The sequence below is a fragment of the Betta splendens genome, chromosome 4 (genome assembly GCF_900634795.4).
Source record: "Betta splendens chromosome 4, fBetSpl5.4, whole genome shotgun sequence".
NCBI classification, from domain to species: domain Eukaryota; kingdom Metazoa; phylum Chordata; class Actinopteri; order Anabantiformes; family Osphronemidae; genus Betta; species Betta splendens.
The window spans coordinates 24,808,331-24,831,144 of NC_040884.2; the positions used below are offsets into that span (position 1 = coordinate 24,808,331).

The 22,814-nt window shown below is 46.1% G+C and overlaps 2 protein-coding genes across 4 annotated transcripts in view; both read left to right on the forward strand.

Moving 5' to 3' along the window:
• The window catches only part of notch2 (notch receptor 2), a 32,871-nt gene extending 15,347 nt beyond the window's left edge, over positions 1-17,524 (forward strand). The window contains exons 3-35 of one of the 2 annotated variants that reach the window (XM_029145652.3): positions 2,428-2,702; positions 2,883-3,105; positions 3,244-3,377; positions 3,650-3,772; positions 3,863-4,096; positions 4,270-4,425; positions 4,528-4,713; positions 4,966-5,079; positions 5,220-5,333; positions 5,679-5,912; positions 6,752-6,862; positions 6,984-7,176; positions 7,337-7,482; positions 7,609-7,722; positions 7,811-7,930; positions 8,019-8,171; positions 8,324-8,552; positions 8,655-8,856; positions 9,130-9,283; positions 9,381-9,565; positions 9,708-9,840; positions 9,950-10,201; positions 10,320-10,432; positions 11,081-11,598; positions 11,705-12,040; positions 12,138-12,280; positions 12,384-12,585; positions 12,810-12,891; positions 13,002-13,155; positions 13,238-13,557; positions 13,652-13,799; positions 14,070-14,167; positions 14,386-17,524. In XM_029145652.3, the coding sequence (XP_029001485.1) occupies positions 2,428-2,702; positions 2,883-3,105; positions 3,244-3,377; positions 3,650-3,772; positions 3,863-4,096; positions 4,270-4,425; positions 4,528-4,713; positions 4,966-5,079; positions 5,220-5,333; positions 5,679-5,912; positions 6,752-6,862; positions 6,984-7,176; positions 7,337-7,482; positions 7,609-7,722; positions 7,811-7,930; positions 8,019-8,171; positions 8,324-8,552; positions 8,655-8,856; positions 9,130-9,283; positions 9,381-9,565; positions 9,708-9,840; positions 9,950-10,201; positions 10,320-10,432; positions 11,081-11,598; positions 11,705-12,040; positions 12,138-12,280; positions 12,384-12,585; positions 12,810-12,891; positions 13,002-13,155; positions 13,238-13,557; positions 13,652-13,799; positions 14,070-14,167; positions 14,386-15,819 (7,333 nt within the window). In that variant the 3' untranslated portion in view covers positions 15,820-17,524. Of the gene's footprint in view, positions 1-2,427; positions 2,703-2,882; positions 3,106-3,243; positions 3,378-3,649; positions 3,773-3,862; positions 4,097-4,269; positions 4,426-4,527; positions 4,714-4,965; positions 5,080-5,219; positions 5,334-5,678; positions 5,913-6,751; positions 6,863-6,983; positions 7,177-7,336; positions 7,483-7,608; positions 7,723-7,810; positions 7,931-8,018; positions 8,172-8,323; positions 8,553-8,654; positions 8,857-9,129; positions 9,284-9,380; positions 9,566-9,707; positions 9,841-9,949; positions 10,202-10,319; positions 10,433-10,901; positions 10,922-11,080; positions 11,599-11,704; positions 12,041-12,137; positions 12,281-12,383; positions 12,586-12,809; positions 12,892-13,001; positions 13,156-13,237; positions 13,558-13,651; positions 13,800-14,069; positions 14,168-14,385 lie in introns of those variants that run through there. The other variant, XM_029145653.3, reaches the window with a different exon arrangement.
• A 245-nt stretch (positions 17,525-17,769) lies between these two features.
• On the forward strand, positions 17,770-22,691 carry slc35a3a (solute carrier family 35 member A3a). 2 transcript variants are annotated; one of them, XM_029145656.3, is made up of 9 exons: positions 17,770-18,090; positions 18,176-18,339; positions 18,435-18,641; positions 19,235-19,389; positions 19,474-19,596; positions 20,538-20,712; positions 21,034-21,152; positions 21,287-21,420; positions 21,501-22,691. In XM_029145656.3, exons 3-9 carry the CDS (start codon positions 18,452-18,454, stop codon positions 21,589-21,591), a joined length of 987 nt encoding a protein of 328 aa, XP_029001489.1. In that variant the 5' UTR covers positions 17,770-18,090; positions 18,176-18,339; positions 18,435-18,451; the 3' UTR covers positions 21,592-22,691. The 2 variants fall into 2 exon arrangements, with proteins under 2 accessions (XP_029001489.1, XP_029001488.1); XM_029145655.3 differs by having other exon boundaries at positions 17,770-18,339.
• The last annotated feature ends 123 nt before the right edge of the window (positions 22,692-22,814 follow it).

Sequence of the window (22,814 nt, forward strand, 5' to 3'; positions counted from 1 at the left end):
CAGCTCTGCTTATATAGCAGGGAGTTCATTGAATGCACCCTGCTACTTGCTGTATGTGTCCCTGGTGCCAACTGAAGCTAGCAACTATACAGGAAGAGTGAAGTGTATAATAGGAACGCCTATGGCTTCTGAGTAATAACGGTTACGTTTCAGGACTCGTGAATCATAAAAGAACCGTCACACTCAAACTCAGAAGAGTCCAAATTCTGCAAAACATGGCATCAAAGCACACGTTTTAGGTTTCCTGTCACTCTTTTTAGGGGAAATGCATCTCACGTTCTCCTGCTTTTCAGTGAAGATGTGTGAGGTGTTCCCGGTGCATTGAAGTGGACACGGTGCTTTCTGTGGGACAGCTTGCTAATGTGATGCGTGGCAGAGGGCAGGGGCCCGTGTCATTGCTCCAAGAGAAGCGTCTGGTTCCCAGCACGGATGCAGTGTTGTCCAGTCACGCCAGAGGGGTGGCAGGCAGGCAGGCAGGCAGGCAGGCAGGCAGGCAGGCAGGCAGGCAGGCAGACAGACAGACAGACAGACAGACAGACAGACTCGGGTGAAGAGGAGGCATGAAGCCCGTCTTTTCTTTGAAGATAGCATCACCCATTTGTTCCCTTCTTTGTCTGTTCAATGTTCAACATAGATTTTAGGGGAGATAAACTGCATACTTGAAGGTGAGGTGAGTTTGACAGAATTATATTTACTGTAACTAACACAGCAGCAGTCTCTCAGCACTGTGTCGGACTCATGAAAATAAAAGAATTGATTTGACTTTTGCTTCCTTGAGTTTTTTCAGTGGAGATATCAAAGTAAAACTGTGTCTAGTTATTCTGTTGATGAGCTCCCTTCATTCTTTTTTCTGTGTTCAGCTAAACTTTGCCACTGTAAACTATATATATTACCTACATTAGAGAGAGAGAGTTTTTTCAGATGTTGTTTATCAATTGCAGCGATACTGGATGAGTCACACACTATACCAGGAATAACCATCACAGATGTGATTGATCTGTGAACCGTCTGTCTGGCATGATTCACGACCCTTCTTCTTTCCCATGCACACACAACCTAATATCTTCAAGCTGGTTTTGGGTGGAGCGTCTAATAATATATTTTAGTAGAGTAAGCACGGGACTGAATTTAAAATGATTCCTGCATTCACAGTTTAATGTCGCTCTTTTCTGGCACTTTGCATTTGAGTGTTCCTACGTTTCCTATCTGGGTGTAATCTGCCATCTCTCCTTTCTCCTGCCTCCTGCTATGTTACCCGAGCTCCTCCAGGGACGCAGGTTTAGAGGTCTTTGTCAGAGGCAGCAGGTCGCCGTGTCGCCCACACTCTTTCAGCAGCGTGTCTGCCATGTGACACACACGCACTCATTCTGTGCCACTGACATCTGCTCTCAATTCTCAATAGCATACCCAGGAAATAACCTGACTGATCATTTTTGCTTGTTACAAAATAATCACCCCGACCAGACTCTGTCTCACATAGAGAAGTGTAATGTGAAAGTGGGAGGGATTAGAAAAAACAGTGGAATAGAAACTGACAAAGGGAACGTCGTCTCTGAAGTGATTCATGTTGGACATGTTGTATAATGTTTTAATTTGCTCCCCCACTGTTTGTGCCACACTTGCGTCAGGTTGAAGGAAGGCGTCTCTCTATTCATGCAGAAGTCGATAGAAAGCGAATAAAAGAACAAACAACAATATCCCATTAAATCATGATTTCATTTCATTCAGGTTTATTTCTGTCAGAGTCACAAAACATGTCTTGATGAACAGCTTGTATGAAACATTGTCTGGTTTGTAGTTTCTGCCAGGCTTCAGTCAACAACTTCCAGATAACTCCACCTGACATCCTTCTGCTTTTAAACTTCTTCTTTGCCATTACTGACCCCAGGCTAACCTCCCCATCGAGCCCAGCTTCTGCCTTTTCTCTGCGCTGCTGCCCAGTTCCTCTTGTTCAGTAGTCGTGGGGTTTGTATTGGAAAACCTTGCGCAAATGTAAATCAACTAAGATCTTCTCATGTCTGCTGGCGCCGGGTCACTAACTAACTGCCATTCACTTCATTAGCAATTTAATCTTTAAATTAGTAGTTCTTCATTTTACACAACCACTCATTTTGCTAATACTGCTGTGGTTCCCCACGTGCTACTGATGTTAAGATCACTCTATGGCAGTGCCATAACTGTGTGATAGCAGTGTTTATTTGTGTTGGTTCATTAGTTTCTTTGATGTGTGTTCACTATAGGAATTATGAGCAGTTGTTATTGTCGACTGTCTTTTGCTCTCTGTCTGATGTGGTAACGTGCACCTGCCTGAAACTCGCCTTTTTGTTTTGTTTGTTTGCCTCCCTCTTAGGAGCATTCACCTAATTATTTAGCTCTGCCTTTATCCAGTCCCCGATAGTGTGATGTGTGTGTTTTGTGTGTGTCCAGGTGTGCCCCAGGCTTCCTGGGCGAGTACTGCCAGCACAAGGACCCATGTCAGCCTGGGTACTGCATGAACGGAGGGAACTGCTCGGTGTCCATGTCAGCTGGCGTCCCTGTCCCCAGCAGCGCCGTCTGTACATGCCCGCTTGGCTTCACCGGACAGCACTGCCAGACGCCCCAGAACTCCACATGTTACCCCAACAATCCGTGTGCTAATCGAGGTGTCTGCACCCTGCTGGCCCTCGACAAGTATAAGTGCGAGTGTGCTAGAGGATGGACGGGTGAGACTCATTTTCTTGCATGAAGGATGTGTTGTGTGACTTTTGTCGTTCAACAGCATAGTAGAAACTGATTGTTGGCACATACATACATTCTTAGAGAGGTCGAAATCTTGAGGTCTAGTTTGTGGGAATGGTACAATGGGATAAAACTCAGACTAACAGCTTTCATTTAATTCCAAGGACCACGGTGTGAGTACGAAGACAGCTGTCTGTCAAGTCCCTGTGGCAACGGTGGAACCTGCAGTTCTCTGGCTGGTGGAAACCAACAGACAGAAAGCTTCAGGTGTTCCTGTCCTCCTGGCTACACAGGTCCACGCTGCCTTAATGACACAAATGAATGTGTTGCCACACCCACAGTATGCCAGAATGAAGGAACATGCATCAACACCCCTGGCTCCTACAAGTAAGAGTAACCTCATGATTACCCAGGGAGAAATGATGTTTAAACATTTGGAAAATATCGAGTCCTATTGCTTCAGTCAATTTTAATAGTTTTCACTGACGTAAATCAAATTAAACGAATGTCACGTCACTGTTACAGGTGTATATGCGCCCCAGGGTTTACAGGTCCCCACTGTGAAAGTGCCTACATCCCCTGCTCACCTTCTCCATGCCTAAATGGAGGCACCTGCCACCAGGGCACTGAAACCAGCTATTCATGCCACTGCCTTCCTGGTAATGTGATCCTTTTTTCGTTTGTTTCCCCACTAATATTAAGCAGAGAAATGACCAAATATGTTCTAAACATCAACCAGACGTGGTATACTAACTACATTTGCAGTAGTTGGGGAACACAGTCACGCTGTAGCTAGTGTTATTGCATAGATTTGTGTGGCCTTGAGTTTCTGAATTGTCGCATTTTGCAGTTTCAAACAGTCTGATCCTGTTGGCTGTGTTATGTTAGACCAGCCAAACCCTCAGATTGCTATAATGTATATGTTTAACAGGTTTCAATGGGACTAACTGTGAGAAAAACATTGATGACTGCCCTGGACACCAGTGTGCCAATGGAGGCACATGTATGGATGGAGTCAACACCTACAACTGTCAGTGCCCTCCAGAATGGACCGGTAAGCGATTTGGGTTCTCATTAACACTATTAGACTCTTAAGTCCATTCATTTAAAACCTTTCTTTCTACTCTGTGTTCTCCACCCACAGGTCAACACTGCACGGAAGATGTGGACGAGTGTCATCTGCAGCCAAACTCTTGCCAGAACGGGGGGACTTGCAGCAACCTTATTGGAAGCTACACCTGTGTTTGTGTTAATGGCTGGAGTGGACCGGACTGCTCCGAAAACATTGATGACTGTGCTACAGCTGCGTGCAACGCAGGCTCTACGTGCGTCGACCGCGTTGCCTCTTTTTTCTGTATCTGCCCTGTTGGAAAGACAGGTGGGTCACAGTAGCAGGAAATCACTTGCAGATGTTTTTAATGCCTAACCCTAAAACGTATTGGCTTAAAGTATGTGTGTTAGAGTTTCATGCTTTTTATTTTCCCTGGAATCTATTATATAAAGGTCCTAACAGTTCTTAATGTTCTTACATTGTTGCTTCCATGTTTCCAGGTTTGCTCTGCCATAGAGATGATGCCTGTATCAGTAACCCCTGCAGAGCCGGCTCTCAGTGTGACACCAACCCCATCAACGGCATGTTCAACTGTAACTGTCCCCCCGGATATATAGGCAGCACATGCAACACCGACAGAGACGAATGCATCATCGGTGAGAGCGATCGCTACCATTTTATCAGCCTTCTGTACTTGCTGTGTGAGAATTATGGATCTGCTTTGTTTGGGCTTCAAGGCATTTCCTCTTCATTTACAGGTACCAACCCTTGTGAGCATGGCGGCCAGTGTGTGAATACAGATGGCTCCTTCACCTGCAACTGTGTGAGGGGTTACTCTGGGCCACGCTGCGAGCAAGATGTAAATGAGTGTGCCTCAAACCCATGCCAGAACGACGGCACTTGTCTCGATCGTATTGGGGACTACTCGTGTATCTGCATGCCTGGTAAACTTCTGACAGGACTCACATTTGCATTTTAATAATGCTAGAGAAAAAAAAAACATTTTCATCTGAAACCAATTTCCTGACAAGTTTCTTTCCTCCCTGTGTGGACCAACTCCTTATTAAACCCACAAACAAAAACATATATGTTTAAAATGGTGTCTTCACAAACTGCAAGTAAATGGTTCTAAAGGTGACAAGTAAAAATAATCAGATTAAGAATTTTCAAAAATATGCGTCTCTCTATTCATGCAGGATTTGAAGGAACTCATTGTGAGATAGATGTGGACGAGTGTCTCAGCTCACCCTGTCTGAACCAGGGTAAATGTCTGAACCAGGTCAGCCACTTTGTGTGCGAGTGCCCTGCAGGTTAGTCAATGTGAACTTTTTTTTCTGTCCCCCTCTAAATGTATGTATCTAATGTATAGGATAGAGTAAAAATGCATTTTTTTATGTGCTTGTATTTGACAGGATATTTACTTTGCTCATTGTGTTGTTCTTTTGTTCAGGCTTTAGTGGTGACATGTGCCAGATAGACATTGATGAGTGTTCCAGCACGCCCTGTTTAAATGGAGCCAAGTGTATCGACAGGCCTAATGGATATGACTGTGAATGTGCCGAAGGTAAAAGGAAATGACAAGTTAAAGTATACGTGACTTGGTTTTTATTTTAACTTGCTGAAGCACTAAGTCATCGAAGCAAATTCCTAGTATTGTGAACGCTTCACTGTATATGGCATTCTTGCTTTCTTTCTTACTTACTTCAATAAACGCATTTCTGATTCTGATTTTGATTCTGATTCTGATTCTGAACTCTGCTGTTATGCTTTAGGGTAAATAATTCAGAAAACACACACCTGCTGTGCGTAATAAAACCTACAGCATGTGAGACTGGACCATAATAAGTCCCATCATCCATGCAGCAGCGGGTTGGGTATTAATCCTAAACTCAAACATTTCCTCCTTCAGGCTTTACTGGTTTACTTTGTGACGAGAACATTAATGACTGTGAACCAAAGCCATGCCACCACGGTACTTGCACAGACGGCATTGCCAGTTATTCTTGTGACTGTGAAGCTGGATATACGGGCTCCATCTGCAACATTCCTATCCAAGAGTGCCTCAGCAACCCTTGTCAGAACCGGGGACGCTGCATCGACCTTGTCAATGGCTACCAGTGTAAATGCCTGGCAGGAACTACTGGTATGTACTGGTGCTTATAACGTTAAAGAAAATGTGTCATTCAACATGTGCAATATATAACTGTAAAAGATAAAGTGGTTGTGACACATATCTCCCTCTATGGTGTTGGTTCCTTTTAAACTTTCTGTTTGACATAAGATCCTCTTTTTAGAACAATGTAACTCATTTCGAATGATCCATTTGATAAGTAACACATAACACAACCTTTAACAGGAAAAGTGGTTAGGATAATGGAAATGGATCACACTGACTTGCTCCCAGGAGTGTTTTTATATTGGGAAAACAGCTTCAACTCAATTCAAAGACCTACATTAAAGAGCTGTAGCGCTCAGTGTGTGTAATACTCATGAGTCTAGGGCCAAGAAGTACAGCCCCACATTTCTCTGTGGATTAATAAGATTAGTTTTGTGCGTTGTACCACCCTCAGGCCTGGTACTGGATTCTGTGCTGTGCTCAATTTACCAAACTGCGTCAGATCTCTATGTTGAGTCTCACTTTCAGGTTTCACACCCTCACTTCCCCTTCTCAGACATGTTTTTGCGCTGTTCAGTCTTTATCTTGCTCCATATTTGTGTTTCAGCTTTTTGTCTCTCTTTTCTCCTCTGTCGTATTTAGACAATGATGCTTTGTTAATCTCATACAAATATTCCACAGCTGTGTAAAAGCTTTATCTTCCCTTTTGCTGACATTCCTCAGCAAAACTCCACTCTTAAGGATTAGTACTCCCCCTGGTGGCCATTTGTCACATCTTATTGTCAAATGACAAAACAACCTGGAAAATATATTTTACATAATAATAGTTGATGATCTTTATCTGTTCTTTTTCTTCTTTTTCTAAGGAATACACTGTGAGATCAATGAAGATGACTGTGATGGTGACCCCTGTGGAAACGGAGAGTGCCACGATGGCATTAATGAGTACAAATGTGTTTGCTCCCCAGGATATACAGGCATGTTTTTCTGAAAAACAGTGCAGTAAATTAGATTATTGTATAAATAAGCTTCAAGTTGAACACACTTACTATATTAAAATAGAAAATGTTATAATTATGTCAACCTTCTCGATAATAGGAGAAAAATGTAACATCAACATCAACGAGTGCAGCTCTAACCCATGTATGAATGGGGGCATCTGCGAGGACATGATCAACGGTTTCCACTGCCTGTGCCCACCCAGCACCCACGGCCCCCTGTGTCTCTCTGGGACCGACCACTGTGCTGGTCAGCCTTGTGTGCATGGAGAATGTGTTGAACAGCAACAAGGGTACGAAGATTAAACCGCCGACTGTTACTGTAGTTGTACCTTCTGATGTCTGTTTGTTTGGTGTCGAAACTTCCATCTCAGAATTATTTTAAATGGCAACTTACTGTTACTATTGCTGTGTGACGAATTTGATGCTTAAAACTGATCTTTTCGTGTAAAGGTACCTGTGTGAGTGTGAAGCTGGCTGGGTGGGAAAGCACTGTGAGCACGAAAAGAATGAGTGCCAGCCAAGCCCATGCAAAAATGGTGCCAACTGTGTGGATCGACACAATGGTTACACCTGTCAGTGCCAACTTGGTTTCACAGGTGATTATTACTTTAATATTTATTAATAATTATATAATTGCACATATATATAACTTATCATACAATGTTTAACTTGTCATTGGAAGAAACAATATTGACTTTAACAACAACCTCTGCTCTCATTAGGTGTGAACTGTGAGACCAACATAGATGAATGTGCGTCCAGGCCCTGTCTAAATCGAGGCTTTTGCATAGATGGAGTCAACAGCTACACTTGCCGGTGTAGCTCACCATTCACAGGTTGGTCATGTGCACATCTCCGCCATATCAGCATCAGCTGGTTTCTGTATTTTTACTAGCATAAAATACTTGCGTAATGTTTCGATAGGCAAACACTGTGAGATGGAGCAGGATCCCTGCGCATCTCATCCATGTGAGAGAGGAGGAGTGTGTCTTCCATCTCCAGACTACACCTCTTACACTTGCCGATGCCCCCCTGGTTGGCAAGGTAGTGTGTGTAGTGTGTTTGAAATATAGTTTCCTTTAGAATGTTGGATTGAATTTGTCTGAGTGATATTTGTCCTGTGGTTGTAAAGGTCAGCGCTGCAGAGAGGATGTGGATGAATGCAGAGAGAGTCCTTGTAAAAATGGTGGCCAGTGCGTAAACAACCGTGGCAGCTACACATGTCAATGTCCACAAGGATATAGTGGACACAACTGTCAGACAGACGTCGATGACTGCTCACCCAGTGAGTTCACATCACTGTCATGTTATTCACATGATTATCTGACATGCTCCTTGAAATGTCCCAAGCTGCAGCATAATAGTCACCGGAGATGCTGAGCTACTGAGTATAAGCCTGGGCCGTATGTAAGTCTCCTTCTTCTCTCTCCTCTGCAGATCCATGTCTAAATGGGGGCACCTGTGTGGACGGTGTTGGGAGCTTCTCCTGTGACTGCCGCCCAGGTTTCGAAGGGGAGCGCTGTGAGATTGAGGTCGATGAGTGTGCCAGCCAGCCATGCAGGAATGGGGCCATTTGCCGGGACTACGTTAACAGCTTTGTGTGCCAGTGCCGACAAGGCTTTGATGGAATCCTGTGTGATCATAACATACTTGAATGTACTGAGAGGTGAGACATTTGTTAAATACAAAATCCATGTTACTTGTTTTCTTCATATCACCTCATCATCATTTCTCCTCTTCATCTTTCTTTTTTGTCTTCCTTCCTCAGCTCCTGCCTAAATAACGGGACATGTATTGATGGCATCAACTTCTTCTCTTGCCGCTGTCGCCCTGGTTTTTACGGGGAGTTCTGCGAGTTCGAGAAAAACGAGTGCGACTCTCAGCCGTGTAAAAATGGCGGAACTTGCACCGATGGCCTGGGAACTTATCGCTGCACCTGCCCAGTGGGATACAATGGACAGAACTGCCAGGTGATTACCGTAGGTCACTGCAAGTGTTCAGAGTGGGTCTGCAGGTAACACATACCCCACAAGTGTAAAATGTTTCAAATCTAGTTCACAAACTATAACTAAAAGGGGGTGAGTGGTGGCTTTCAATTTTTGTAATGATTTATTGTGTGAGGTGTGTATATTTACACCTTAGGATAGTCGCAAACAGCTGAAAATATATAACTCCAAACTGTTGTGGATGCAGTACCCTCTGAACACTTCTTACTCTGTCCCTGTTCCCTTTTTTGTATGCAGAGCCGTGTGAACCTGTGCACCAAGGTGGCCTGTCAAAACCGTGGTGTGTGCTCTCAGACGGGAACCTCCTGGACCTGCCACTGTAAACCGGGATGGACGGGCATTTATTGTGACATCCCAAACATGTCTTGCCAGGATGTTGCTGCCAATAATGGTGAGCAACTACTTACATACATACATACATACATACATACATACATACTTTTGCTGCCTTTTTATTAACATGAATGCTTTCTTTTACAATTATATAGGTATCGAAGTGGAGAATGTATGTAAAAATGCCGGAAGTTGTTATAATGTCGACAATTCCCACAAGTGCCAGTGCCAAGCAGGATTCACGGGCAGCTACTGTACAGATATGGTGGATGAGTGCCAGTCGAACCCTTGTCGCAACGGTGCTACATGCAAGGGCTATCAGGGCACATATGAGTGTATAGTAAGTAAATGGTGGTGTTTATGTCTATGTGTTGATTTAGCTTTTAAAGCTTTTATGCTTGGTGGTTTGTTAATCTCAAACATGAAATATTTCTTAACACGCACAGTGTATGTAAACTGTGTATCTTACCCTGTGGTTTTAGTGTAAGCCAGGCTACCAGGGGGTCAACTGTGAGTATGACGTGGATGAGTGCCACTCCAAGCCCTGCTTCAATGGAGGAACTTGTATCAACCTCATCAACCATTTCATGTGCTCCTGTCCGCCTGGAACTCATGGTAGGTCTGCCCATGAATACTAAGGATTACTCTGGCATGTAATGCTGCTAAAAGCATAAAGATCACATGAACTACTTTACTGAAATGTCTTTCTGTTCTGATTTTGTAGGACTCCAGTGTGAAGTGAATGAAGACGACTGCGCCCCAAAGCCTGGCTCCTGGGAACCTCGCTGTCTGAATGGAGGACAGTGTGTGGACGGTGTAGGCCGTTACACGTGCACCTGCCCTCCAGGATTTACTGGTCAGCACTGTGAGGGAGACGTCAACGAGTGCCTGTCCAGACCCTGCCATGCGTCCGGCACCCTTGACTGTGTGCAGCTGGTCAACGATTACCAGTGCCGCTGTCGTCTTGGATACACAGGTACATTCATTTAGCTGATGTAGGCATGATGGCATCATGTAGTTTTTTAAAACTATGTATAACGGGTCAGTAATTAGTAGTCCTTATTTTTTTGTTACATTCCAACTTATTTCTCCAGGTCGTCATTGTGAGTCCATGGTGGATCTGTGTCTGTCTAAACCGTGCCATAACGGGGGCATCTGCCACATGAATATGAGCTCTGTTCATGGCTACACGTGCTCCTGTTCTTCTGTAAGTTTTACTGGCAGACTTTTTGATTTAATTGAAAACTTTTTTGTCAAGTCAAGGTCTAGATGAACTGTGTTGTTTTTATCGGTTATCCAAGAAGCTATTGGTTTATCATCTATATGCATAGTTTTTCTTTTGATTGCTGAGCTGGATTCATACTGGTTTGTCTAAAGGTGAGTCTTGTGTTTCCAGTGTTGATATACAGTCTGCTGGTTTATAGTACTATTAGTCTTGTTGCTTGACAAATGATCAACAAAACTTAATGTCTGTGGCGTGTTTCAGTTTTTATATCCCTTACGGACCATACTGCTAATAATCAGAGGGGCCTGCATACTGTATGTCTGAACTAGGAGCATAACTGCGCTTCCTCCGTGTTTATTTTGTCTTTTTCTCCCTTACTAGAACATTACTTTTCGCACTAAATGCTTGCACTAACCTCTTGCTTCTTCTCTTCTTCTCTTTTTTGCTTCAGAGGGCCACACAATGGCTCAGGTATAGTCATCAATCAGTAAAATGTAAACCAGGATAAGTTATACTGTCCATTAAAAATCGGCAGCAACGTTTTCATACCAATTTGCAACGCAAACCTGACTTTGACAATGACTTTATTAGAATTAGAATTACATGTCAGTATTGGTTTATGTTTTCTAGGACTTCACTGGGCCAAACTGTATTGAACTGGACTTCAGCTGTGCACAGCTACGTTGCCAGAATGGTGGGCACTGTGCTAAGTTACCAAACGGCCACCTGTACTGCAGCTGCCCAGACGGCTTCAGCGGGCCGCGCTGCGAGAACCAACCAACATGTCCCTGCCTAAACGGAGGGATCTGTATCACAGATCCTTCCAACCTGCACCAGTACACCTGCCGCTGTCCTGTGCACACCTCTGGACAACACTGTGAAAACAGGAAGAAACATGAAACATGCCCCTATGAGCAGTGTAAGAACAGTTCAAAGGATAAAGTGTGTGATGACCAGTGTAACAATCATGAATGCCAGTGGGACGGAGGAGATTGTTCACTTAACTGGCCAAATCCTTGGGCTGACTGCACTGCCAATGTTCCTTGCTGGCATTTCTTTAAGAACGGAAAATGTGATGAGGCGTGCAACAACCCTGGGTGCCTCTTTGACGGCTTTGAATGCCAGAAGACGCCAACGACCTCCTGCAAGTATGTCAGCCTGCACTATATAGTCCTTTACTCTGTATGATCCGAACTCTAACAAGTTTAACATCAAATCAACAATGTCAAATCCCTTTGTCCTGTGCACTTCCAGGTATGACATATACTGTGCAGACCACTACGGTAACAAAATCTGTGACAAGAGCTGCAACACGGAGGCTTGTGGCTGGGACGGCCTGGACTGTTCTGACAGTCCAGCTGAAGTAGCAGAGGGCATGCTGGTTATTGTGGTCCGGTTGCAGCCTGAGGAGCTACTTGGTGACTTAACAGGTTTCTTGCGCTCCTTGGGGGCCCTGCTACACACCAATCTGCAGGTGAAGCTGGACGGAGATAAAAAACCAATGGTGTACCCCTACTATAAGGAGCATGAAAAGCAAGGGTATGCACACAACAGCAGAAGCAAGCGGGAGACAGAGAAGGAGGTCATAGGGTAAGATTAATTCATGGTGACATTTTCTCATTATTTCTCTTCTTATAGCTCACTTCTTCTTCCTCGTATTAACTGTCTTTGTGTTTCATCGGTGCAGTTCTGTGGTGTACTTGGAGATTGATAACCGCGAATGTTCTCAGACCTCTGACAACTGTTTCTCCAACACTACGGAGGCAGCATCCTTCATAGCAGCAGCACATATCAAGGCTGAACTGCCTTACCCTCTAGTGTCTGTTACCAGTAAGTCGGACTGTCACTGAACAATTCTTGGAATTGAATTTAAGTACATCTTAATTGATTTAGGAGTTTTTTTTAGTTTTAGACATGTCTTTGTTCCCTACAGGTGAACCGACGATTAAACCTCCATTTAATTGGATGTACGTGGTTGGAGCCGCTGTGTTCGTTGTTCTACTGGCCATGGCGCTGGGAGTGATGGCAGCCAAGAGGAAGCATAAACATGGTGTGCTGTGGCTGCCTGATGGCTTTCTGGCAAATAAAAATGACAAGAGGAGAGAGCCTGTTGGACAGGATGACTTTGACATGAAGTGAGTAGATATGATGACAAGCATTTAGTTTTAAAGCATCCACTGAACAGTTGAAATCATCTCAGAAATGCTACAAATTACCCTAAAATAAAATTGTGCTGTAAAAATAGGCTGCAGGGTTTGAACAAATGTGAAACTGAGCATAGTTGTAACGTGAAAAATGTAATCAAAATAACATTTTTACTTTACTGTGAATAAATATTTGTTTTGTTTTGTCACATCAGGAATTTCAAGAGCCAGGATGGAGCAATGATTGATGGAGGTCAGCGTTGGCTAGAAGATGAGGCGCCATCCAAGAAACCAAGGGTAAGTGAATAAATAATGCAGGTGGTCAGTTAAATTATTATTAAGTTACATATGTTAGTGAAGGTTTTGGTTGCTGTAAATGACCTTTCATGTTCTGTTGCCTTTTATAGACTGAAGACAAACCTTTGCTGCCCATGGCTATGGATGGAGGTGTTGACCGAAGAGAGTGGACCCTGCAGCACCGTAAGGCAGCAGACATCACACTCACACCTCCACAGGCCGACCTCGATGCCGACTGTTTGGATGTTAACGTCAAAGGACCCGGTGAGAAACATTTACTTTTATTCCCATTATTTCTTTGCTGTGGTTTTGTTAAATAACTCATTTCTCCTCTTTGTCTCCTCAGATGGTTTCACCCCACTCATGTTGGCATCACTGCGCAGCGGCGGAGGCCCAGACTGCAGCCTACACGGAGAAGAGGAGGAGGAGAGTGGAGGAGATGAACCCGGGCCGAGTGTCATTTCAGACCTGATTACTCAAGGTGCTTCCCTGATGGCCCAGACTGACCGCACAGGCGAAACAGCGCTCCACCTGGCCGCCCGCTACGCCCGGGCTGACGCCGCTAAGCGACTGCTGGACGCTGGAGCTGATCCCAACGTCCACGACAACATGGGCAGGACTCCTCTACATGCCGCTGTGGCAGCCGATGCACAGGGAGTCTTCCAGGTGAGACAACTGTCTGTCTTCGAACTTCACCTAAGTGATTATGAACTTAATCTCGAAGGTCCTTTAACTTTTTACTCATATGTGTCTTTCTCAGATTCTGATCCGTAATCGTGCCACAGAACTGGATGCCCGGATGAATGACGGCACTACTCCTCTGATCCTGTCAGCCAGGCTAGCTGTGGAGGGCATGGTGGAGGAGCTGATCCACTGCCACGCTGACATCAACGCTGTGGACGACCACGGTCAGAAGGGTTTTTGTGTTTACTACCTTTATAATAATATAATAATTGTGCGAGGCTTGTGTGCTTATCACAAAGTTAATTTGGATCACAAAGAAAGTATTTTTGTGATCCAAGTTCTTATAGCTGCAAAACTATGAGAACTGTGTGGAAGCTGTTAATGGTAGTAAACAGTTTTCAAAAGGCTTTATTTATTTATTTATTTATTTTTTGCTATTTTTATTAAAATGATCAGTACATTGTACTAATTTGCCTCATGTTTTCTCATTTTAGGCAAATCTGCTCTGCACTGGGCAGCTGCAGTTAATAATGTGGAGGCCACTCTGGTGCTTTTAAAGAATGGAGCCAACCGTGATATGCAGGACAATAAGGTGTGTTCTGGTGTTTTCATGTTTTAAATAAGAGAAGTAAGTGTAGATTACTAGATATTTAATATATTACGTATTGCGATGAATTGACTGGGACTTTTTCCTTGCCCCTAAAATTTAAAATCAAAACTCACACAGTGATTTCCTATTTAATGCCTAATGGTGAATTATTATTTTTAGACATAATGTTCAATGTGTATTTTCATCTTTGTTTTCCTCAGGAGGAAACTCCACTGTTTCTGGCGGCCAGAGAAGGCAGCTTTGAAGCCGCTCAGGTCCTCCTTGACCACTACTCCAATCGTGACATCACAGATCACCTGGATCGTCTGCCCCGCGACACCGCCCAGGAGCGCATGCATCATGACATAGTTCGTCTTCTGGACCAGTACAACTTGGTTCACAGTCCTCACAGTGGGCCCAACCACATGGGAGCAGGAGGAAATGCCTGCATCATGAGTGGGGCAAATGGAGCCAGCTACATCGGCATGCGCCCCGGGCCGCAGGGGAAAAAGAGCAGGAGGGGTGGAGGTGGAGCGAAGATAGGAGGTGTTGTCGGAGGAGCGAAGGAGCTGAAAGACATGAAGGCAAAGAGAAGAAAGAAGCCTGCTGGAGGCGAGGGACCAGGTGCAGGCGCTGGAGTGGGAGGAGGAAGTGGGGGAAGTTCGGGAGGAGGCGGCGTGAATGGTGTGAAGGCAGCAGGAGGACTTCCAGAGAGCTCTGTCACCATGTCTCCTGTTGATTCCTTGGAATCCCCACACTCATACACAGGCGACGTGTCGGCAGCCATCTCCACCACCGCAAAGTCTCCTCCCATTCTTAGCAGCCCCTCCTCCAGACAAATGCTGCCCCCTGTCAGCCACATGCTGGGACAGCAGCCCGGCTGGGTGAGCATGACCAAGCACGGCTACAGCGGCCACATGTTTGGCCTCGTACCTCACCAGATGGCAGGCTCTCACCCCGGCATGAGTCAACACCATGGCCAGGGCCCGATGCTCACTCCCATGAATGTCACCATGAGCAGGGACCAGCTGCCGCCCATCGTCACATTCCAGATGATCACCTCTGGAGGAGGCCAGGCCCTGCTGAAGCAGCCTCAGACGAGTCAGGTGCAAATTACACAGTCCCACGGGCAGAGCCAGAGTCAGGGGCACTCCCAGCAGGGGCCAGGCAACGCCCAGTACCCGCAGAGCATGATGTACCAGATGCCCGACCAGATAAGCATGCCGCACGGGACGCTGCAGCACCCCCACAGCGTCGGCCACGGAGGAATCGACGGCCAGTCTCGACCTCTTCCCTCCTACCCGCCTATGCAGAGCCCTGTGGATAAATACCCCACCCCCCCCTCCCAGCACAGCTACACCACGGCTGGCTCAGATGGCACCACCCCTGGCCACTCGGCCCACCCGCCCAGCGAGCACCCGTATCTCACCCCTTCGCCCGAGTCCCCGGACCCATGGTCGTCCTCTTCGCCGCACTCCAATTCGGACTGGTCTGACGTCACCACCAGCCCCACCCCCCTGGGGAACCCCCACCACGCACTGCCCTCATCGCGTCACACGCACATTCCAGAGCAGGTGCAGCTACCGCCACAGCCGCAACAGATGCAACAAGCCCCTCAGCAGCCTCAGATTGGAAACATGCAGGTGTTTGCGTAGGCCGAGCAGAGGAAAAGCCCCAAAAGACATTTGACATTTGGGTTGTGTGTAGTTAAATGGCAACACATAGTAACTGCAACACTTTTCTTCTTCTTCCCTCTACAGTTTTTAGTACAAATCACATAATCTGCCATTTTTGTTTTCTTTCCTTTGCAATTACAAAGACTGTGTATGGATGCTAAAACGTTATTCTGTATCAGCTAGTAATCAGTTCTCAGAACCAAAAAGCCCTTCTCTGTGTAGTAGCTTCAAGTCGGGACGTCATAGTGCCTCCTTTGTCACCCAAACACCAACTGCTAATGGAGGGATCGTGGAGGAACAGGCGACACGTGGTCATTTGGTATCGCATTGGAAAACAGACTGTGGAAGTGGACAGTGAGAGAGCTGTGGACAGTCTGCATCGTCTGGCTGTCATGGACATCTGTCAATACTAACTCCTCAAACCATTGACTCTACTTTTTTATATGGTGTAAGTTGATGCTTTATTATCAGTACCTTCAGTTGTTGTCTTATTGTTTTTTACTCGAGCTTCATTGTGTTTAAAGGGGAGTTTATTACAAAGATGTTTCATGATTAGTAAGTCAATCACAAAAATGATTAGCATAGATATTTAAAAGGTTCATTAAATGCAATCTTTAGTGGCAACTGATAGGTGATCAGTGTATTTTTACTGCGCTTTGAAGAAAGCATAGTTTGAATGGACACTGCCTCATGCTTAGTTGTGATGTCACAGACGTTGTCACTGTGCTTCCTGTTTTGTTGAGGGATTAATTCAGACGCTTGACAAACTTTATGCAAATCCATATATTAGTTTTGATATACTTGTTACCGTTTTGTCATTGGATTTAGTTGTTGTATAATGAAACATGTACATAGACCCAAAGCACATTCTGCTTATTGTTACTGAGCAAAATTTGGCAAAGATGTGTTTAGTTTTAAAATATTAGTTTTTTTATACGAATAATGTTGGCACTTCTTGATTCTGAATGTTACAGAGGTGCATGTTTTTACATTCTAACCTGCCACTGTCAGTTTCTATTCCAGAAAAAATATTTACCGTTTTGCTAATCAGTGTACCTCTTCAGCTTTTTAATTGTCGTGATTCAAACTCATTTCTAGAGGTAAGATATGTGGGGGAAAAAGTAATCCTTTAGTCTTCCTAGAGCACTGAGGAACATCTGTGACTGCTCAGTTAACAGACAATCAAACACTGCTTTGAACACTTTGGAACCTTAAAAAAAAAACACCTGTCTTTAATAATTATTGTTTTGTTCTGCCAAAAAAGGACGTGTAAAAAGTTAAAGAAATCGACATTATAAATGTTACATTTGCCTTCAGTTACTGTGGTTTTGTAAACATAATCAAATGAACATGTTTCGTCAATAATCCCAGTGTCTAACACTTTCACGTTCTCTGTACTGTGGTGTCCCTGCAGTTTCACAAACACCTGTACTGCTAATTCAGATACAGTGCACAATGCTGTGCATGACATTTCCAGTATATATGCAAGGTCTTACTGTATGTTCTGTATATAAAACAGTTTATCGTACTTTCTCGTGCTAACCAAATAGTATATCTGCAATATGAAGTAGTTGTCACCAAGTTATAAGGTATAAGACTAAAACTGAAACAGTAAATTGTCTGTTGAAAAATGAAAATGTGATCAACCAAACCTGCTCACCAAAATAAAGGCCAAATCTTCTCACATTGTGTGTGTCTCTGTCCACACAGAGTGTGTGTGTGTGTGTGTGTGTGTGTGTGTGTGTGTGTGTGTGTGTGTGTGTGTGTGTGTGTGTGTGTGTGTGTGTGTGTGTGTGTGTGTGTGTGTGTGTGTGTGTGTGTGTGTGTGTGTGTGTGTGTGTGCGTGCGTGCGTGCGTGCGTGCGTGCGTGCGTGCGTGCGTGCGTGCGTGCGTGCGTGCGTGCGCCCTGATTCTTTCCACACACACACTTTTTTATGGTCTCAAACAAAAAACCTGTTGTATTTTAATTAACAAGTAGAGGAGAATACATGAATTCATATTTGCGTCATCCTTTTGTTAGTCTGAATCCCAGGAGGCGGTGCCGTTGAGCGTCCGGTGCTGCAGGGGGCGCTGTGACCCTCAGGAAAACGTGGAGCACCGCAGAGGAAGACGTCTGTACACGGAAATCATTCAGGACTTTACATGTATGTGCTTCTCCCCGTTCCGCCGCCTTCCTTCGTGTAACGCACGGGTTCCTCTGGCTGTGCGTTAAATGGCTGTTGGTGATGCGACGGGCGGCGTGACGAGAAGGTAAGAAAATGATCGCCTCTGAGCCGACGCTAGAAAAGCAGCCAGGGTCAATGGACGCCAGGGCTTGAAGCTGCTGTTTTGACAGCTGGGTTGAGCCTCCGGTACCTGGTCTGTCCGTGGGTCCGTCTGCTCGAGCGAGCTGCTGGGAACAGACGAGGGCCGAGGTTTGACCCCAGGAGAGGCTCCAGACGGAGCGAGTCTGCGGCTGTGAAGTGGCGTTTGAAGCGCTGTTGTCGGAAAAGTACAAAGGTGAGGACCACGACCACTTGGCTCCACTGAACACCACGTTTATCACCACTTTGACCCTGATCGTTAAATCCGCCTTGGATCTTTTCTCTTTCTAGCACCCCGACCCGTGGCCATGGCTTCGTCCCGGCTGAAGTACCTCTCTCTGGGGGTGCTGGTGTTCCAGACCACCTCCCTGGTGCTCACCATGCGCTACTCCCGCACCCTGCAGGCCGAGGGCCCGCGCTACCTGGCCTCCTCCGCCGTAGTGGTGGCGGAGGTCATGAAGATCCTGACGTGTGTGCTGCTGGTCTTCAAGGAGCACGGTGAGCGCGCACGGGCACGAGCTCGGCGTCTGCTTCAGGTGGAGGCACAGCTTGGAAGCGCCAAGCAACGCCGCTAAATTGGATTAAAAGTGAAAACATCCAATATATGTGACAAAACGATTGGGCCCCAAAATTATTTTTAAGTCCATTATTCATTCATTTTATCTTGTCAACTAATGTGAGAAATTATGAATAGTGTAACTGTGAATAACTAGAATAATGTATGAAGAAAAATCGAACTTATTAGTTTAGTTTGTTAGTCAGTTCAAGCAAAGCTGAGTCACTGAGTGACTGTGAATCATGTTAAAGCTTTGTATTCAGCACGTGGAAATGTGCTGTACCTACATGACAAAGGTAAATCAGGTTTGTTGGGTTGGTCCTGTTCTACTCAAGGTGTTACAAACGTAACACAGAAGACATGTCTTCTGTGTCCTGCTACTTGACACAACAATCCAGATTTGCTTGACTTAAACTGGATTTACCTGAATTAAAAAAAAAAACACACCGTCCCATCCAGTCTAAAGACTGTCCAGAACAACGGAATGCCGTGAAGCTGCATAGCGTTATTTTCACCCCTGCTTTCCGTTCCTCAGGTTACAACATGCGAGCGCTGAACAGCATCCTGCGCCAGGAGATCGTTCACAAGCCCATAGAGACGCTGAAGCTCGCCATCCCGTCGGGGATCTACACCCTGCAGAACAACCTGCTGTACGTTGCCCTGTCCAACCTGGACGCAGCCACCTACCAGGTACCGCCCGGCGCCGTGACTCTGTGAACTGGATAAACCGGATGCAGCAGCCAGCTGATCTGCTCCTCGCCCCCTCTCCACCAGGTGACGTACCAGCTGAAGATCCTGACCACGGCCCTGTTCTCGGTGTCCATGCTGGGCCGCAGGCTGGGCGTCTACCAGTGGCTCTCTCTGCTGATTCTTATGGCCGGAGTGGCTCTGGTGCAGGTGTGTTTCTTGGGTCATCCGTACAAACGTTGGCTGACTGCGCTCACTCCTGCACCTTTTCATTACATCATCTGCACTGTCACCTCTTTGAAATGGCACAAGACTTGTTTCTGTATGCGTGACCAAAGTAGGAAAAGGCAACAGTGATGCTACGGTATTAGCTAAAAGTAAACTGAAGAGGCTTTAGTTCCTCTAAGACTCAGAAGTGGCCAACTGTGTAGGTGTCACATTTTAATTGCGCGTTTATGTATTGGAAGCACGCCTGTTTTTTTTTAATTACTGGCTGATCGTTCTTGTGGCCAGACACCAAAAAGAAAGTCTTTAATGTGACTGAGGTGCAAAGGTTAAATAAACAGGACCAAATAACGAGGCCTGAACTTGAGCGCTGATAAAACATTAGACGCCAGTGCTTGTGAGCAGACGGGTGACGTGTCCAGAAAGGAGTAACTGTTGAGTTGACACATCCTCCTCCTCCTCCTTGGCCAAACAAAGAGGTGGCTGACGCGAGCATTGCAGTGGGTGAGATCTTTATCGCTGAGGCAGCTCCACCTAAAGCTCCACCTTGGAGCCCGATTGTGTAAGTGTAGTATTAGCACACAGCTGCAGCTACGGGGGGGGATTCGGGAGCAGTCTCCACGTTTTCTTCCTGTTTGAGTTCAAAAGAACCTGCGTAAGCTACAAAATGTGCCTCTTCCTCTGCACAGCCAGAGATCATCACATTTTTCTGCACCAGCGCTCAATTTCCTGCTTACCGTAGCACACGCTGTAACTTACACGCTCCAACATTTTTACAACTCTGCAAATCTGTCAGGACGCTTTTGTATGAATGAGGTAACCAGTAAAATGGATGAAAGAGGAAATTGGAGACCAGTATGACGCCAGCAGGCCCTCGTCACTATGCTGTTAATGCTAACTCTGACCCGTGTGCTTGGGCCCTGCAGTGGCCCTCCGAGTCGCCCTCGGCCCCGGAGAAGGACACTCCGTCTGCCGGCTCCCAGTTTGTCGGGGTGGCGGCCGTTCTGGTGGCGTGCTGCTCCAGTGGCTTCGCCGGCGTCTACTTTGAGAAGATCCTGAAGGAGAGCAAGCAGAGCGTGTGGGTCCGGAACATCCAGCTGGGTCTGTATCCATCAGCCTGGAACACAGCAGCGCAGCTGGGCTCGTTCCCTCCGATGCGGCTCCGTTAAGATGAATGTTGCTGTCAGCTTTATTTTTACCTTGGAACGTGTGAGGCCTGCGTTAAGTCTCTAGCGGTTGCTGGTTTCAGCGTGGAGCTTTTTCATTTGCATTAATTGCTGGAACCCAGACAAGAAGCAGTGGATTCTTTTTGTTTTTGTTAGTTGTTGTAAAGGAAAATGCAGAAAGGTGAACGATGCCTTTAGACAACGTTCAGAGTTCTATGAATTAAACTGAATATTCTTGTGGGTGTGTTCGTGCCAGGGATGTTTGGCTTCGTCTTTGGGCTGGTCGGCATGCTGGTCTACGACGGCGAGCGGGTGAGCGACTCGGGGATGTTCCAGGGTTACAACACGGTCACCTGGACGGTGGTGGCGCTGCAGGTACAGTGGCTCAGGCGTTTGGACCGCGGCGCCGAGCCGCTGGGACAACGGAAGACTCTGTGATTCCCGGGAAGAGGCTCCTCCGTGTTACAGGTCGTGCCTCCGTCCATCTGTGTCTGTGTTTGTTTCTCCAGGCGCTGGGGGGTCTGGTCATAGCAGCGGTCATCAAGTACGCAGACAACATCCTCAAGGGCTTCGCCACGTCGCTCTCCATCATCCTGTCAACTCTTATATCCTACTTCTGGCTGCAGGACTTCGACCCGACCAGGTACAGTGCGGAACCACCCCCCTTTTGAGTTCTTAGGTCCAGCTTGTCGTTCTGATGACGTCGCCCGCCTGTGTCCACAGTGTGTTTTTCCTGGGGGCCATCTTGGTCATCGTGGCCACGTTCCTGTACGGCTATGAGGGAAAGGCGCCCTCCAACCCCAGCAGGGCATAGGACGCGCACAGCTGACACTATAGCGGCAGTGGGAGGCCCCATTGAAGCACGGAGACGAGCCAAGGAGAGCGGAGCACGAGGAGGGAGGCAGAGGAGGAGGAGGAGGACAGAAGGAGCAGAAATGCAATGAGCAAGCACAACACTGTGACGCGTCTCGCGCTGAAGTGCCTCAGTTTGGAAGAGCAACCAATGAGAAACTCTGTCTGTTTTTTTGTTTTTTTTGTTTGTTTTTTCCTGTGAGTTACTGCTGTAGAGGTAATTCTGGCGGCCGCACCTGCAGACGTGACGCAGGGTGCTCAGCAGGGAGCCTGTGTTTGCTACCGGCTCCGTCCGTACGGCAGAGGGGGCGATGAGTAGTACTGAACGTGACCTTAGCTGCCACCTCCCAGTCGCAGCGTTTGACGTCCTGCCAGTCAGTCTGTCCTCTGGACGCACATTCAGGGCCCGTTTAGAGCGCGAGTCCTCCCAGAGAGGCTTCTACCAGTGCTGGACGTGATGGTTTGGAGATGGGATCGGTGCCGAGGCCTCTCTCTGGGGAAGCCATGGTAGGCTAGAGTCCACGATCACAACTAACTAGAAGTTATGGCTTTGATTTAGCTATTTATAGTTTTGGTTGCCAGGCGACAGTTAATCACTGGGGCGTCTTTGGTAACATTTAGTGTTAGTCACAGAAATGGTTCAGTGTGTGACTCTGGGCTGGTTCATGTGGATGTATAAATAAAATACAGGACTAAATTGACCTGACGCATCAGGAGTGGATTGGTAGCTGGTCTGTTTACTGGTTTAGATGCGTGCAGTCTGAAGAACAGCTCGACTTCTCCTAAGCTTGATGTTAATGCCAGCGTTCAAACAGGAAGTGCTACGTGTAAATGCCTGTGTAAGTTATTAATGGACTCAGCATCCTCGTCCTCGTGTAGCTGTAAATCCTGCTGCTTCTGTGGCGACGTCATCAACCAATGCTGTAACGATGGACTGTGCGGCACCACCGCCGTTTTCCTTCTGGGACTACTTTTATTTGGGATGAAGCGGGTATAATTAATAACTTTAATATTTCCAGTTACCAATATGTGAATCTTTTATAAATGGGAACTGTGTCCTTCTTTGAGTGTGTCACCGTGTTTTCTGTTTCCACACACTGAAAACTTTTATTTTATTAAACTCTAGATTTCTAATTGTAAACGGCCCTTTTCTAAGTAGAAGATCTTCTTAATTGCAAAAGTAAA